The sequence below is a fragment of the Microtus ochrogaster genome, chromosome 17, assembly GCF_000317375.1.
Source record: "Microtus ochrogaster isolate Prairie Vole_2 chromosome 17, MicOch1.0, whole genome shotgun sequence".
Classification (NCBI taxonomy): Eukaryota; Metazoa; Chordata; class Mammalia; order Rodentia; family Cricetidae; genus Microtus; species Microtus ochrogaster.
The window spans coordinates 11,382,427-11,397,656 of NC_022019.1; the positions used below are offsets into that span (position 1 = coordinate 11,382,427).

The 15,230-nt window shown below is 39.7% G+C and overlaps 1 protein-coding gene across 3 annotated transcripts in view; it reads left to right on the forward strand.

The window, feature by feature from the left end:
- Ppp2r2a (protein phosphatase 2 regulatory subunit Balpha) overlaps positions 1–15,133 on the forward strand; it is a 59,361-nt gene extending 44,228 nt beyond the window's left edge. For all 3 annotated transcript variants that reach the window (XM_005355475.2, XM_026783223.1, XM_026783222.1), the window contains 6 exons: positions 4,589–4,701; positions 5,421–5,598; positions 6,208–6,372; positions 7,259–7,428; positions 9,936–10,027; positions 12,687–15,133. In XM_005355475.2, coding sequence (XP_005355532.1) covers positions 4,589–4,701; positions 5,421–5,598; positions 6,208–6,372; positions 7,259–7,428; positions 9,936–10,027; positions 12,687–12,966 — 998 coding nt within the window. In that variant the 3' untranslated portion in view covers positions 12,967–15,133. The remainder of the gene's footprint in view (positions 1–4,588; positions 4,702–5,420; positions 5,599–6,207; positions 6,373–7,258; positions 7,429–9,935; positions 10,028–12,686) is intronic.
- Positions 15,134–15,230: the final 97 nt, after the last annotated feature.

The window sequence follows — 15,230 nt, forward strand, 5'->3', positions numbered from 1 at the left end:
CACACACACTGGTTTTCCTGTCTTTTCATATGAATGGTTCTTTGCACGTACAAGGCAAGGGAGATAATGAGACAGTCTTGCATTTTAGCCTAGGCTGGGCTTAGCTTTCCCAGGCTGGGGTTGCAAGCTTGGGCCACAAGGCCTACCTCATGGCAGTTTGGATTTTTTACTTTTTCTAAAGTTAGGGATCAAGTACAGGCCTTCAAGAGTTCAAGCAGAGAGAGTAGTGTAAAGGGGCGCAGTGAGTGCTCAGGACTCCCACCCTACCTCATTGCAGATCATTAGTTATCATTCGTCCACATGCATCTTCCATAGACTGCCTTTTTTGCTCTTCTAGCAAAAGTGTCACCGAATAAGCATTTTCTTTGTTTGGCTTTGAGATGAGGGTTGTAGATGTAGTCAGTATGTTCAACTGTGATGACCCTTAACTTAGGGGACCATTTGAGGTTGAGGCTAATAGGAACTCCCGTGGCTTGGCCAGGGGTCTGTATTCTGTATCTGTAGACAGTGGAGAGTATCTCTAAATACTGGATGCCTACATTTGAAAATACTACTTTTACATATTATTTAAGGGCCTTTTTAGTCACTGCTCTACTGTGTGAAGAGATGCCAAGACCAAGGTAATTCTTAAAAAGAAAGCATTTAATTTGTTTATAGTTTCAGAGTTTAGTCTGTTACCATGGAGGGAAGCGTGGCAGCAGGTATGGTGCTGGAGAAGTATTTGAGAGCTACACCCTGATCAGCAAGCTGGGGTTTGTGGGCGAATGGAAGAGAAACAGACTGAGCATGGGATTTTGAAACTTCAGAGCTTTCCTCCAGCGAAACACTTCCCCCAAGAAGGCCACACTTTCTAATCCTCTCAACACTGCCATTTCCTAGTGATTAAGCATTCAAATATACGAGCCTATGGGGGCCATGGTTCATTCAGTTCAGACCACTATAGGCCTGATAGAACAGTTTATTTGTGTTTGTTGGGGGGGGGCGCATTACTGCTTATTTCTAAGAGAACTAAGATAACCTCAGGGAGTTAAGTGTTTATATTTAAAAATAGGGTTCACTATGACAGTATTAAAAAGGTTAGCATTTTATAAACATTTGTGTTTGAGTATGAAGGGATAGGGGAGGTATAGAAAGAGTTACATCCAATGCTTTGAAGATGTCAGCATCCATACATTGTATGGTCCTTGTTTAATGTGGCATACAACATTAACCCTCGCCCAACATGGGTCTTTATACCAATAAAAAAACATTACTTGGGATAACTGTATTTTGTTTATATTCTTTGAGTGTTCTTTAAAAAAAAAAAATCCTTGACTCTGAACGATGGCTCGGTGATTAAAGAGCACCACTGTTTGATTCCTGGCACCCACATGGTGTCTCACCATCTCTAACTCCAGTCCCAGGGGATCCAACACCTCTTCTGAATTCTATAGGCATCCAGTGTATACACAGTGCAGACAAAAGCTCAGACACATAAAATGAAGCATAAATTTAAAAGCAAACTTTGTTTGCCTCTACTGAGTCCTGCTAATTCTTCTACACCCAGGATACCTGATTACCATGATGAACAAGAGCCCCTAGTAAATAGGTTGCTCTCACAGCCTTTGGCAAGAATGAAGTTTTAAACTGCAGGTAAAGCTACATTTCCACAAAAGGAACTTTGCCACATGGTTTTCCTTATTCTGACCCTCTGCTTGTAGCAGGAAAGTTATAGAGACCTTGAGTTATTTGTTGGCAGTTTAGGGAAATAGCAAGAGGAGACATTTTAGAAAGAAAAAAGCTTGAGAGATGAATGGTCATTTGCTAAGAGCTATAACATCATGCTCCATTGTGTACTTCTGTGGACTTGGTCCTTCTCACACAGCACACGCTATGGGGCAGAAATGCTAGGTAAAAGTGGATTTTCTGTGGTGATTTATTTCCTGTCTTCTTGCTCCCCAGAGCACTACACTGAGACCATGTAATTATCCTAGGACTGTTGTCTGAGGTTTCTGTCCTGCCCGATTCCCAAAGAAATCACATAGAGGTCTACATTAATCATAAGCTGATCGGCCCATTAGCTCAGGCTTCTTATTAACTCTTATAACTTACATTAACCCATTATTCTTATCTGTGTTACCCACATGGCTCAGTACCTTTTTCAAGGGTGAAGTCATATCTTGCCTCTGTGTCTGGACAGGACTGCAGAGGAAGCTTCCCTCTTCCCAGAATTCTCCTGTTCTCATTGACCCACCTCTACTTCCTGTTTGGTTGTCCCACCTATACTTCCTGCCCAATTGTCCCATACCATAGGACTTCAGTTTTGTGTGTCTTTTTACTGAGACAATAAAAATAGTTACATTCTGAGTCACAAGCTTCACAGTTAAGAAAAAATATGCCTAAAAAGAATATCCAACTTTTTCAGGGTGGTTTGTTTGCTTTAGAGGGCTTTTTCATATTGTTTTGTTTTCCCTTGTAAATGTAAAAAAAGAACACTAACTAATTCACCTCATCTGAAAGTTTGGCAAGTTTCCTTTCTGGACCTTTTATACAGTTGATGGATTTCAATAGGCGGAAGACAGCTGAGGGGGTGGGGCAGATTTGTCATCCTCATCTTCAGAAGGGGATCTCTAAGCAGATGTCTACATCTTCTGAAGAAAAGAAAGTATGTATGTATATATATATGACTTGTATCTGAGCATCTATTTCTTAACTGTCAGTTTATGAACTAAATAATAGTGCGTTGGAAACACATAACAAATACAAGAGAATTGCAAACAAGATCTACACTAGAGCGTAGGATTGTAGGTTACTGAAGCTAGCAGTTTCTATTTACATTTCATTTCGTATCGAGTTTATAAGCAGGCAGTAGAAATGGCCACACTGTCACTGTTATCTCCCTTGACTTGCACTGCTTTTAAATGGCTTCTGAGCTATTTTAAAGCTAGGATATTCAATTTTGCTATGTAAGAACATTAGAGATGTCTTGCTTTTGAATAAAAATATGATTTTAGAATTATAACAAAGTATAATCATACCATAGTTACAAAATAATTACAATAATTACAAATAATACATGGGTAGATTTTATTTCCAAAGAATATAGTGAGCAGGTGTGCCACTGTGCCATGGAGAAGAAGCTTGGCAACATGAGCTACCAACCATAAGTTATGCTGACAGAGCCTATAAGACCTTTGTATAAGAGCTTATTATTGTGTTCTTCCAAACATCCAAAGAGGAACATTGAGTGACCACTGCTCACAGCTATCTAGATAAAGACAAACGATCAAAATTAGGGGCATATTTAAATACTGAGGAGGCTTGATGGCTAAATGCTGTCTGGTGTTTGAATCCTAGAACAGAAAAAGGGAGTTAGTAGGAAACTTAGTTAAATCTAAGTATGTCATTGTTGCTTAAGACGTTGACATTAGGGAGACTGGGTAAAGGTATATGAGGAGACACCTATCTTTGAAACTTTCTATATGTCTAAACTTAATTCCAAGATGGAAAAAATTTTTAAATGGGCTATTGTATACATCCTTGAATTATAGGAATTTTTGTCTTGAAGGGGTAGAGGATTTGCATGCACACATATACCAAGGCAGGGTTTTTCTGTGAAGCTCTGGCTGTCCTGGAATTAGCTTTGTAGACCAGGCTGGCCTCAAACAAACAGAGATATGCTCGTTTCTGCCTCCCAAGAGCTGGGATTATCGCACTATTACCTGGTGAGGATTTGCATTTAAACACTTTTCCAGGCCTCCATTTGTATTTTGGTAATCACTGATTCAAGAGGAGAAAAGGCAAATTTAAAGAAATCATTCCATGCCATCAGGGATTCTGGTCTTCCTTAACATATATTGGGTTGAGATCCAGGGAGCTCAGGAATAGACAGTGCTGAGTCCATTGTGTATTTTCTAGATTTAACATTGAATACTGCGCAAGTATGCACACAAGCTTTATTTTACACATGAAACAGTTCTATTTTCGAGACCTGACTTTAGCTTGATGAAGATGAAAAGGCACATGGATTCTTTTGGTGTTGTTAAGAGTAGTTGGTGTGTGTGTGTGTGGGGGGTGCTATTTTAATCTGAGCACCCGAACCTCATAAGAGTTCTTGGAGCCGGGCGGTGGTTGCGCACGCCTTTAATCCCAGCACTTGGGAGGCAGAGGCAGGCGGATCTATGTGAGTTCGAGGCCAGCCTGGTCTACAAGAGCTAGTGCCACGACATGCTCCAAAGCTACAGAGAAACCCTGTCTCGAAAAACCTAAAAAAAAAAAAAAAAGTTCTTGGAAATCTGGTTTACAGAGTGAAACCCTGTTTACAAACAAAATAAAAGACCCTGCCACGATGACCCATGCCTTTAATTCCAGCAGCTGGGAGACAGAGATAGGAAAAACATTTTGAGTTTGAAGCCAGCTTGATCTGTATAGCAAGTTCTGGGATGGTCAGGGGTACCTACTGAAACCTTGTCTCACCAAAGAAAGGGGGTAGGTAGGAAAGTTAAAAATTCCTTTATGTGAATTATTAAATAGCATACTTAAAATAGCTTTTCTATCAGAATTAAAGTAATTTCTGGATTTTTGAAGACTTTCTTAATTCTTTCCCCAGATAAAACAATAAAATTATGGAAAATCAGTGAAAGAGACAAAAGACCAGAAGGCTATAACTTGAAAGAGGAAGATGGAAGGTATAGAGATCCTACTACAGTCACTACACTACGGGTAAGCACTTAATAAAAACGACTCTCAATCCTAGCACACACAGCAGGGCAGAGGAAGGTGGATCTCTGTGAGTTTGAGTCCAACCTGATCTACATGGTGTGTGTTTAAAGACAGTCAGGCCTATAAAGAAACCCTGACTTTGAAGAAAGGAAAATGCCTTTGATGTGATTTTTGTCAGTATTTTTATAACCTGGCTTCCAAACAGATACCATTAAGGGCTCTGTTCTTGGCCCCACTGGTGGACAGTTCCTTATGGGACATTGCATCTTTCTCGTTGAAACAGCTCTGCCGAGGTCTTACCACTACTAGAGGCAGAGCTAGGACACACATAGACTGTTTAACACTAGTCTATCACTGGTTTTGGCTTTCAGAATTGGAATCTTAGTCATTGCAAAGTAATTTTCTTTGGAGCTCAGAGAGTAGAAATGGACAGAATCTTACAGTTTTATGCTAAAGATCCTAAGAATAAGAAACTGGGTTTTCATTTCCTTCTTAGCCTTGTTAATTCAAACCATAAATGTACTGGTATATACCAGAAATATTGCTTATAACCTAGTACTATTTGTTTGGTTTTGGATATAGGGGAGTTCAGATTGGTGCTTACACAGAACCAACAACAGTGGCTTCAAAAAACTCATTCTTAATCTATTCCCCTACGTTTTGTTTTCTTGTGGATCTTTGTTTTCTTGTGAATCTGGTTTTTCATATTTTGTTGACAGGTGCCAGTGTTTAGACCCATGGATCTAATGGTGGAGGCCAGTCCACGGAGAATATTTGCCAATGCCCATACCTACCACATCAACTCAATTTCTATCAATAGTGATTATGAAACCTACTTATCAGCGGATGATTTGCGGATTAATCTCTGGCATCTGGAAATTACAGACAGGAGTTTTAGTATCCATTTGGCTTGTTTAGTTTGGTGTTTGGTAAAGAAATCACTGTGTCATGTTAGATTTATCTTCTCTCTCCTTAATGTATTTGAGTTCTTTGCTTTGTGATATCTCTCCATCTTTGTGGCATCTCCCCAGTCCCTCTTAATTTAAGTAATTAAAACTGAGAAAAAGTACCTTCATGAGAAAATAGAAATAAGTATCATATGAGCTGATCCCAAAATAGATTTATAGAATTCTAGGGAATTTCTTTTGTGCCCTGAATATTGAATCTGAGTGTTTTGCTATACTTGTAAGATATTTAAGGCTTTAATTACAAAAATATTAACATTGAAACCTGAAACTGATCTAAAGATTTGTTACTGCTTGTGTGCGATAGTACTGTTTAACAGTCTCAACATTAAGCAGACTGAGGCTGGCAGACCAGGAGTTCCAGGCCAACCTAGGCTATATAATTGATGAGACCTCTCAATAAAAAGAAAAAAAAATACAAAACACTTTTTAACATTTCTGGGTTTGCTTGTATAGGAGTAGAGTGTCATTAAGAAGAAATACTTGGTCTTAGTTATTTGCTCTTTTTTGAATGGAGATTCCTTAATGAAATGCTGTGTAGATATTGTGGATATCAAGCCGGCCAATATGGAAGAACTCACAGAGGTGATTACAGCAGCAGAATTCCATCCCAATAGCTGTAATACATTCGTGTACAGCAGCAGTAAAGGAACTATTCGGTTATGTGACATGAGGGCATCTGCACTCTGTGACAGGCATTCTAAATGTAAGTCTATGTCTGCCCTTTCTTTAAAATGGTCTACTCAGACTCTGCCAGGCTTGTGTGTCTGTGGGTAGCTTCCCAACCCATGAGACTTATTCTACAGGAAGCACATGGGTTTGGAGTGTCTGGAGGTGGAGGTGTGGCTAAGTTCTCCAACTGTGTATTCAAGCAGAGCTTTCTTTTTTTCCCTCTTTTTTCATCCCTCTTTCCTCAACCTTTGGAACTTACTAGGAAGCCCCCTTCTCCTCATGAAAAGTTCTCTTTATAAAATGTTGGGAAAACAGTGGCATTAAAATGGGTGAAGCTGGAGAGATGGCTCAGCAATTAAGAGCATGGCAGCTCACAACTGTATAAATGTTTGCCCCAGTTCTAGGGAATCCAACATCCTTTTCTGGCTTTCTTTGACACTGCACACACATGATACACCTAGATACAGGCACATATATACAAACACCATACACATAAAATAAAAAGGGATGAGTTATGGAACGATTTTCTTGTCTTTGGTTACATTAAAAAAAAAAAACACCTCAGATATATATACCAGTCAATAAAATCCTTTTATAAGGCAACTGGAAGTTTGGATGGGTGGGGTGGGAGGTGGTTTTCAAGAGTGACAATAATAGAGACAGTGAGGCAGATTGTGCACTGAGGTAAAATGTCCCACATGAGTCTTCTTGTGCAAAATCAGACCCTACATCATCAGAGTTCTGCACTTTGTAGCAATCATTCATTTTCTTAAGAAATTTTGAAAGGAAATGTGTCCCCAAAGCTGGCAGAATTTTTTTTAATTAGCCCGTGATTTTTATTTTCCCCTCTCTTGAATGATTATTTTAGAAAATGATTTTATCCAATCCCAAATATTAAACCTTTTCCCCTTTGTTTTCAGTGTTTGAAGAACCTGAAGATCCCAGCAACAGGTCATTTTTTTCTGAAATCATCTCCTCTATTTCTGATGTAAAATTCAGCCATAGTGGTCGCTATATGATGACTAGAGACTATTTGTCAGTCAAAATTTGGGACTTGAATATGGAAGACAGGCCTGTGGAGACATACCAGGTATTCAGTTTGTTTCTTTTGAAGGTGTGTGTCTGTGGGCAGGGTATAGAGGTCCTTCTTGCAGGTTGTTTGGAGTGGTACATTTCTCTCAGACAGCCATGAAGATGTTACTGTTGCCTGTGTTAAGTGTATGGATGTGTTACTCTTCCTGCCTGTGTAAAGTGTATGTTTTCCGTATAGGGTTGCAGGGGAACTTAATTTTGTTACTTAATTTTAATACTGGCCACTTGGTATGCTGCTTTGTATACAGAAGAAGTGTGAGCTGGAGCAGAGCTAGCGAACACTCTCAGCAGAGAATGTACTCCAGGTAGTGTGTAGTGTAGAATGACAGTGAGCCAGAGCTTAAATTTGACCCACCAAACATGACTCATCTACCTCCTAGCTCATTTTCAAGTTTAAAAAGGCCTGAATTCTTGACCAATGGCTTTTGGATTTGTTTCTTCAGTACAGAATGTAAGTTCAGTATTCTCTCCTTGTCAGAGAGCTACTATCCTTGACCCATGTCTCCTGTGTCAGAGATAGGCGGGACTGAGGTACACAGTTCAGCACAGGCCAGCAGAGCCTGTGGACCAGGGTGTAGAAAACAGTGATCTGGAGCAGCCTTAGGAAATGTGTGGTGCTTACAAAAGTAGGACAAACACACACCTCAAGAGTCTGATTTTTCAACTCTCAAAATAAATGTGAGTGAAATAGTGTTTTATTTTCAAAGTGTTGGCGATATCCAGGAGAGCTACTGGTTGTCTTCCCAATGCATGACACTGAGATGCTAGTTTCACAGTCTCCCTTTGTTTGGGGGAGAGACCCTGCACCATTGTGAATGCTCGATTTGGTTCCTACCTTACGTGTTACTTGACTTGCTGTTCTGCCTATAGAATTAGATTAACCATTGAGGATGAAGTCACATAATAACAGATCATTTGAATTTGTATGGTCATCTTGCTGGCCTCTGAGACTGGAGGCTATTTCTGATTGCTTTCTGTCTACTAATCCTGTCCTGGCCCTTCATCAGTTTCAATTCCTGAGTGTTTAAATACTTAATGTCATAGACATGACTCAAATCTATCAATACTTGAAGTAAAGTGGACATTTGCAATGAACTTAGATCCGAGTGTGCTAATATACACATAAAATCCCAGAACTCTGGAACATGCTGCAGAGGTTTGTTATAGAGTCCCCAAGTTTGATACCAACCTGGTGACTGTCACTTCTTAAGGTTCTCATTCTGCAAAAAGGGAATGGCTGATGAACACTTGTTTTTCCTCTGATCTCAGCAAACACTGGGAAATGTCTTTGTTGTTGGTACCATCTTGTGGAGATGTGCTATGCTTTCTGATTGCCTTTTAACTAGCAGATTTACTTTGTAGTTTAGCCATCATAGTTTTCAAAATTGCCCTTTTGTGAAATACTATAACTCAAAAAAGAGATACATTTTTATTGAATAAAAATAGGAAGCAACTCTCAAATGTTTATCATGTGTGTGTGAGAGTGGTGTGTGCATGCAGAGCGCACATGTGGGCGTCAGAGAATGACTTTGAGGATTCAGTTCTCTTTAATGTGCATATCCTGGGATTCAAACTCAGGCTTGATGACAAGCATATCTCATAGCCCATTATTGAATTTTTAAATGATATTGGTAAGTGAGAGTGAGGAGATGGGGACAGACAGCCAAGAGAAATCAGTGTGTCATTAAGCCAAAGCCTTGCTGTGCTGTCTATTCAATTTAAACTAAAATAGTACTTAAAGGGGAGCAAGCAGGTCAATAGGAATGTAATGAGTGCCAAGATGTGAAAATTAAATTCCTCTGCAACATTCTTTTGTTAGTGTCTTATCTGCCATTTTCAAATACCTTCTGACTTAGATGTCTCAGTTACTGTTTGATTCATGTGAAGAGATACCATGACCAAGGCAATTTACAAAACAGAGCATTTAAAATGGGTCGTGGTTGCACACACCTTTAATCCCAGTACTTGGGAGGCAGTGGCAGGTGGATGTCTTGAGTTTGAGGGCAACCTGGTTTACAGAGGGAGTCCCAGGACAGCCAGAGCTACACAGAGCAAACCCTGTCTCTGGGGGAAAAATGGAGGAGGGCATTTAATTGGGGTCTTGCTTACAGTTTCATGGTGGGGAATATGGGCAGCAAGCAGTCAAGCATGGTGTTGGAACAGTAGCCACAATAAACAAACAAATAAAGGCAATACCACCTAATCCTTCCCAAATAGGCACCAATTCTGGACCAGACATCAGATAGATGAACCCGTGGTGGGGTGTACGTTCTTATTTGAATAATCACAGATGCTTTAGTTTAGATTGTCAGGGTATATTACAATGCCTGGAAAGGTGGTTTTCCTTAGTTGTGCCATGGAAAATATGCCTGCCTAAGAGTATGTAAGGACTAGAAGTAAGATTAGAGGGTGTGTGATTCTGTATACACACTCTCTAAATGGAGCTTTAGTTATTTTTCTGATTTGAAAAGAGATTGAAATAAACTAAGTATGTTTTCTCCCCAGGTACATGAATACCTCAGAAGTAAACTTTGCTCACTGTATGAAAATGACTGCATATTTGACAAATTTGAATGTTGTTGGAATGGGTCTGACAGGTAAGGAAAGAAACTTTGTTATGTGTTCATCCCTCTTGTCACACTAGGTAAAAATAAGACTTTTTTTTTAAAAAAACAGAACTTATAAGTCATTTTCACCCAGGTACTTGTAAAATAAACCTAGTAATCATGGATAGAGCTATAATGACAAAAACAAAGTATTGATTTTCAAAGTAAACACAAATCATAAGAAATCTATATTGGGATTATCATTTTAAAATCTTTCCCCAATTTTTATGAGCCAGATAAATGACATTGCTAGCTAGGACAGTGTGTGCCTGTATAGTCCTAGCTGAGGCAGGAGGAATGTTTGCACTCAGGAGTCCAAGGCCAGCCTGAGTAACTCAGACCATGTTTCAAGAAACATTTAAATCAAAAATCACAACCCTGATATGCCAGCAGTTAATTAAAGTGGTAGATTTTGTTTTTGATTGCTACTCTAGTGTTTGGAGAACTGTTGGGGCAGGTACTTCATGCAGTGTTGTACTTCAGTGTCTCTTACCCCTCCGCTCACTTCACAGAAGTTATTGCAAGTGTTCTTATAAGCACTTACTCCTTACTGTATTCCGACTAAAGCAAAGGATAGTTTTGAAATTACTGTAGGCCATATCTAAAGCAATTACAGGTGCTTTATTTGGCATTAGTTGAATTTAAAACACTTGATATGATTCAGATTTCCTGGTGTTAGATGTTACAGAGAGCCCTGGAACTTGGGATGCTTGTCTTTTATCTGGTTTTTAAGTTATAAGTACCCGAGTTTTACATGAAGCCCAATAATAGGCTGGTCACACTACACTACTCAGATGCCTGCTTCAGGGTAAGCCACCTGTGATGTCATTGCTAAATGTGAGGCCAGTAAGGATAAATGTCAAGAAAACATAGTGATGTGTAGGTATGGCATTTTATACAGCCAGTTTTCCCCATGTCTGGTAGCTGTATGGTGATTCTCAACATTAAGAATACTTTATTTTTTTTTAATGTTTATTTATTTATTATGTATACAATATTCAGTCTGTGTGTCTGCCTGCAGGCCAGAAGAAGGCACCAGACCCCATTACAGATGGTTGTGAGCCACCATGTGGTTGCTGGGAATTGAACTCAGGACCTTTGGAAGAGCAGGCAATGCTCTTAATCTCTGAGCCATCTCTCCAGCCCCCAAGAATACTTTCTGAGGGCAGACAGGGTGATGGATGTAGCAGAAAGGCTTCCAAACAACGACCTGAGTTGGATTCCTGGTGCTCATAGTAGAAGGAAGAACCAGCTTGTACAGGTTGTCTTCTGACTCCATGTGTCACACACACTCACATGAAAGGCTTTTGGATTAATTCCTATCAAATTATGTATTGAAAAATTATTTTTCGCCGGGCGATGGTGGCGCACGCCTTTAATCCCAGCACTAGGGAGGCAGAGGCAAGCGGATCTCTGTGAGTTTGAGACCAGCCTGGCCAAAAAAACCAAGTCCAAGAAAAGCCCCAAAACCAAAAAAAAAACCCGGCCTGAAAAAAAAAAATTTATTTTTCAAACTATTTCTTCTGATGTTTATCTTAATTTTATGTGTATGAATGTTTGCCTGCATGTCTGTGTAGCATGTTTGTGCTTGGTGCCCATGGAGGCCAAAACAGGGCAGGAACTTTACTGGAACTGGAGTAATAGATGGTCGTGAGCAACCAAGGGTTGCTGGGAACAGATACCTGGGCATCTATAAAAGCAGAAAGTGTCCTTAACTACTAAACCCTTCCCAACTCCCTCACCACTTCCTAAAGGACAGAGACCCCCATCCGCCACAACCATGGCTTCAAAAACAGCTTTGGTCAGAGCTCAGAGACTCACCAAGTGGTCTCAGTCCTTTTGTGGCAGAGTAAAACCTCTTGTCTTAAAGTGACACAGCGTCATAACTTGTTCTCTTTATTCTAAAAGAGTTCTTCAGTTTCTTGATTTTTCATAATCTGGGCATTTTGTGTTATAAAATAGCAGTTATTTTATAGGTTGTTTCTCAGTGTGAGCATTGCATTTGCTTATTAAATAAAGATTATATACAAACTTTACAAACCTGGACTGAGGGGCCACCACCATCTTAGTGTGAATCAATTTTAAAGAAAAACAGTTGGGCTGGAGAGATGGCTCAGCGGTTAAGAGCATTGCCTTCTCTTCCAAAGGTCCTAAGTTCAATTCCCAGCAACCACATCGTGGCTCACAGCCATCTGTTATGAGGTCTGGTGCCCTCTTCTGGACTACAGGCATACATACAGACAGAATATTGTATATATAACATTTTTTTTAATATTTATTTATTATGTGTACAGCATTCCTTCCGTGTGTGCCCACAAGCCAGAAGGGGGTGCCAGGTCTCATTATAGATGGCTGTGAGCCACCATGTGGTTGCTGGGAATTGAACTCAGGACCTCTGGAAGAGCAGTCAGTGCTCTTAATCACTGAGCCATCTCTCCAGCCCCTTGTATATATAATAAATATTTTAAAAAAGAATTTAAAAAAAAAGACAGTTTTAGGGTTGTCAGTGACTTGCACCATCCTGAATTTGATTGTCTTAATTCAGATAAGTTTAAAGAAGTTGCTTCCTGCAGAGTGCCAGTCCACTCTGCTCACTGATTTGTTAAACAATCTCTTGTTAACAGTTTGATTGGGTATTTTGCCTTTACAGCGTTGTCATGACTGGATCCTACAATAATTTCTTCAGAATGTTCGACCGGAACACAAAGCGGGATATAACTCTAGAAGCATCACGAGAAAACAATAAGCCTCGCACAGTTTTGAAGCCACGCAAAGTCTGTGCAAGTGGCAAACGAAAGAAAGATGAAATAAGTGTTGACAGCCTAGATTTCAACAAGAAAATCCTTCATACAGCTTGGCACCCCAAGGAGAACATCATTGCCGTAGCGACTACAAACAATCTGTACATATTTCAAGACAAAGTGAATTAGGCTGGCATTCCTAGAAGAGGGAGCCACTTCCTGCTTAGTGAGATAGTTGAATCTAGCATTCATACCTATAAGAGAGCGGTCCATTGTGGCGCCCCTTTCCAGTGTTTGACAGTGTGCCATTTGACAACACATTTGATAGCCTCATGGAGAAAGCTGTGTGGATGCGTCCCGGGCTGTTCTCCATGTCTGCTAGCCATTTAGGGAAGGGAAGGGAAGGGCACTTTTAATTTAATGACTTCTTGCACCATCTTGCCTGGTGGACTGGACTGGACTGTGTCAGCATTGTTGTACTCCACTTTTTATGCCTTCCATTGTGATGACGTCGAACACAGTGAACGCCTTCAGTCATGCTATGGGATTTGTGTATCCTCATTACTGTATCATTTGTGGGGTACACCCCTCTTTTTTAAATTAAATACAGCTCATTCTTACTGTGGCTTGTAGCATTCCTCCTCTCTGGCCTCCTGGACTCTTCCCCCTCCATCTCTTACCCTTGCCCTTTCCACCTGGTCTCGGTGGTGGCATATCAAAAAAAGGAAGAACTAAAGAAAGCACACAAAATGAGTCAGTCTGGGGTCAGTGGTAATGGGGGTATATGTTGCGAACAAATGTTTTAATAACAGTTGGCTGTAATCACTCCTTGCCATGTCTGGCACTGAAAATAAGGAAAAAAACCTACTACTGAATAAAAGTGACAAAGAATGGAGAATCTGGTTTTCTTTTTCTTTTTCTTCTACCTCTTTAAACCACCAATATTTTGTGTCATATCCTTGGGTGCAGTGAAATGAAATGGGTTTCTATTGTCTCCTTGGTATTTTTATGAACTATTTTTAACAAGTGTTCTTTTTCCGTGGAATCTCGGAGAGAGGTGTGGTTCTGTTCACCCATATGTTGAACATGCATTATTGTTAAGGGTTCACAGTCTAGAGATGCTGGAGGGTTCTGTGTTTTGTGTCTGCTTAATTCTTCTGTTCATGAAGTTACTGTAAATGAGAGCCACGGTTGTAGAGCTTCACTTTGAAGTCTTCTTCCAGCGCTTAATTTCATTTTGCCTTAGGAAATACCAAGTAGACAAGCTGACTTTTCTCGCTGTTGTGGCACAGCAGAGTGGAATTCCATCTGGAAGTAACTTGGTAGATGAAGCCCCATGCTGCACTGAAGAGCTGTTTTGTACTGCTTGCTATGGAATCAGAAGGAATTGTTTGTACTTTGCCATAGATACACCTTTTCTTTTGGTTTTCCAAAGGTATACTCGGGACAAGCTTTTAAAGGTACGGTGCTGCATGGACTGCAACAGCTGCATAGTACCAGATGGGTGTCTACCCACATTGTCCCAGTGCTGAGGCCCTAGCCAAAGATGGAGAGTGCCCCAGTTAGTGTGGAACTGCCCTTGGTCAGTCCTGAAGGAAGCTTTATGGAGAGAGAATGGACTTTATTTTTAAAAGATGAATGAGCAGGCGTTTATATGAGAATGGTAGTATATTTTGGTTGAACAGTAATATAACAATGTTGAATTTAGAGGACTCTGCGTGCTTATATATTTCCACTGCCTTTTGTTCTTCAGTAATGAAAAATGATTAAACAACTTCACCACAGTTCCCTCTACACTTACACAAATATGTCTTGTACGTTAACATTTTTAGCACACAGGAGAAATTTTATGTAATAAAGTTACTGTATCTTTTGGACTTAAATTTGAATTTGTATTTAAACAATGATGATATGTCTGATGATTCTTAATGGCACTTTTACTAATTTATTTTGGGATCTTGGGTGCACTCCTAGTCTTGTTACTTATTCCTTTGGCTTTCAAGTAGATAGTTGTCCACCCAGAAGGATCAGTTTTACTCATTTTTGGTTGGGCAACTTTCCGGATCTTTAGGGATGGCGGTTTCCCTACAGTTTGGCCTTGAAACCACCAAGCAGTTCTTAGGAACTTTTTTTTAATTATTATTCAAATGGTAGTTTTGTGATTCTCATTCATAACTATAAGGGTTAGTTTTATATAGTCAAAGGAAACCTACTTGCCAAACTTAAGATGCCTCTATCAGGATTGCTATCATAAACTATTGTAACATCTTAAGTGGCTTTTTAATTTCTTTGGTGTAGCAAACTATAAGCCCAGCCACTCATTTTATATCGTCAACTTTTATTAATAAAAATTACAGAATAAACCTAGTCTTGTCAACTTGTTTGTATTTTCCTGCTCTTTTAAAACCAAGACACATATCCTTTCAGTGTTTTTTTTCCTTTTTTTTTTTTTT